Source organism: Monoraphidium neglectum, assembly GCF_000611645.1.
Source record: "Monoraphidium neglectum strain SAG 48.87 unplaced genomic scaffold scaffold05193, whole genome shotgun sequence".
NCBI classification, from domain to species: Eukaryota; Viridiplantae; Chlorophyta; class Chlorophyceae; order Sphaeropleales; family Selenastraceae; genus Monoraphidium; species Monoraphidium neglectum.
The window spans coordinates 1-1889 of NW_014008437.1; the positions used below are offsets into that span (position 1 = coordinate 1).

General features: G+C 66.8%; 1 protein-coding gene across 1 annotated transcript; it reads right to left on the bottom strand.

Annotated features, from left to right (window-relative positions):
* Positions 1-883: 883 nt before the first annotated feature.
* On the bottom strand, positions 884-1808 carry MNEG_15283 (hypothetical protein; the record flags this gene model as incomplete). The annotated part of the gene is made up of 3 exons (XM_014036246.1): positions 884-1045; positions 1381-1476; positions 1707-1808. Coding segments are annotated over 3 exons (360 nt in total), but the record flags the coding sequence as incomplete, so codon positions are not given.
* Positions 1809-1889: the final 81 nt, after the last annotated feature.

The window sequence follows — 1889 nt, forward strand, 5'->3', positions numbered from 1 at the left end:
GCCGGTGGGTGCGGGAGGAAGGGGGATGGGATGGTTGCTGGGTGTGACGGGGTGCACTTTTGGATGTGTTTGGGTGTCGTGAGCCCAGGAGTGGGGCAGGGCTCATAGCGGCAGAAGGGTTGCCGCGGTACTGATGCTGCGGGGAGCCTTGATGCACGGGCCCCTCGCCTTGGAGGGACGCCAGGAGCGCTGCCCCAACAGCAGCCCAACAGACAGGCGAAGGGTCCAACCCTGCCGCCCAGCCATAGACCTCGAGCCGCCCTTGAGATGCCACAGGCACTCGACTCAACACCAACACCACGGCGGCACACCCGCCGCGCACCGGACGCGCCCCGCAGGCCCAAACGCGACGCGCGCAGCTCTACCGCCCGCCAACGGAATGAAGTTTGAGTCCCAAGTCCTGGAACTCAAACCCTAGTGCTGTGTTGTTGCAACCAATCACGCGCACCTGTCTGTCTACCCCGCGGCCGACCCCTAGGGCCCATATGCTGACTCCCTCCTGCTCATCCGCGAGGCGCGACGCCATGTCCTGCGGGGGCGGGGATGGGGCAGAGACAGAGGGTGTGTGCATTTGTGTGTATGGGTGTGTGCATGCAGTGTGTGTGTGAATGTGTGTGTGTATGTGTGTCAGTGAGTGACCACATGCATGCTTGCACCCCTTCCTGCCCCAACCAATTGCACCCCCACAAGGCATGCCTGTGCGCAAACCACAGAGCCACGGCACCCCATCCGCCCGAACCTCCCAGGCTGCAATGCTCCCCCTCTGCCAGGACCCACGCGGCCCCCCACCCCTAACCCCAGCCCAGCCCGACCCCCAACGAATGACACGTCAAACAACATTGAATGACATTGAACGACAACAATTGACGGCGCATGACATCACCTTGGCCTCGCGCGACTGGTACCCGTCCACCCGGCCGTCTGTCAGCAGCACCACCAGCCGCGCAGCGCCCGGCGCCGGCGCCGCTGCGCCCGGCCCGGCCTTGAGCGCGGCGCCCGCCTGCGTCAGCGCCGCGGCGATGTTGGTGCCGCCGTTCATGCGCACCTTTGTGGGGAGGGGGGTTTGTGTGTAACGCAGGAGCAAATGAGATGACACAGTACAGGGGGTGAAAGCGTGCTGGTTGCGGAGTTGGCGGCGGGCGGGGGAGGGGAGAGTCGTTGCGAGCGGGGCCTGCAGCAGTGCCACAATGGGGTGCGGCCAGGTGCTGGGAACGCGACTGACAACGACCCAGTTGCGGCGCGCGGCAGCCAGGCAGACAGGGCGAGCAGGAGACGGGAGGCCAGGCGGGGCGCGCCGTTGCCGCGCGTCGGCGCCCCCGCGATCGGTCTGCGTGGCACCCCTCTCGTCTCTCTGTCTCTCGCCCGCGCGCGGGAACGCACCATCTTGCCGACCGTCTCGGCGAAGGCGGCGGCGTCGCCCACCGGCGCCAGCGGCACCTCGGTGCGCACCGCGTTGGAGAACTGCAGCACGCACACCTGCGAATGGAACGAAAAGACGAAATGATTAAGTGACACTCCAAATTGAAATTCGCAGAGCCGCGTTCCGACACGTCATCGGCCTTCTGACACACGGGTCGCTTGTTGGCTGGCCTCACTGATAGTTCCAAGCCGCCGTGCTTTGCGCCACCGCGGGCTCGATATCAACCAAAGGCGGGAGCGCCCGGCCCCGCTGGGGCGGGCGGCGGCGCCAGCGCGGGGGCCCAGACGCCGGCCGCGGACACCCCCTCCCAAGTGACCCTGCCGCGCGCCTTGGCCCCGGGGCAGTGCTGCGTCAGCGACACCGCGGCGGTGGTTATGAATGACGTCATCGAGTCGAAGTCATCTGGTGATGGGTCGGGGTGCGGGTGGTCGGGGTGAGGGAGGGGTAGGGGACTTGCGTGTCAGGGCCC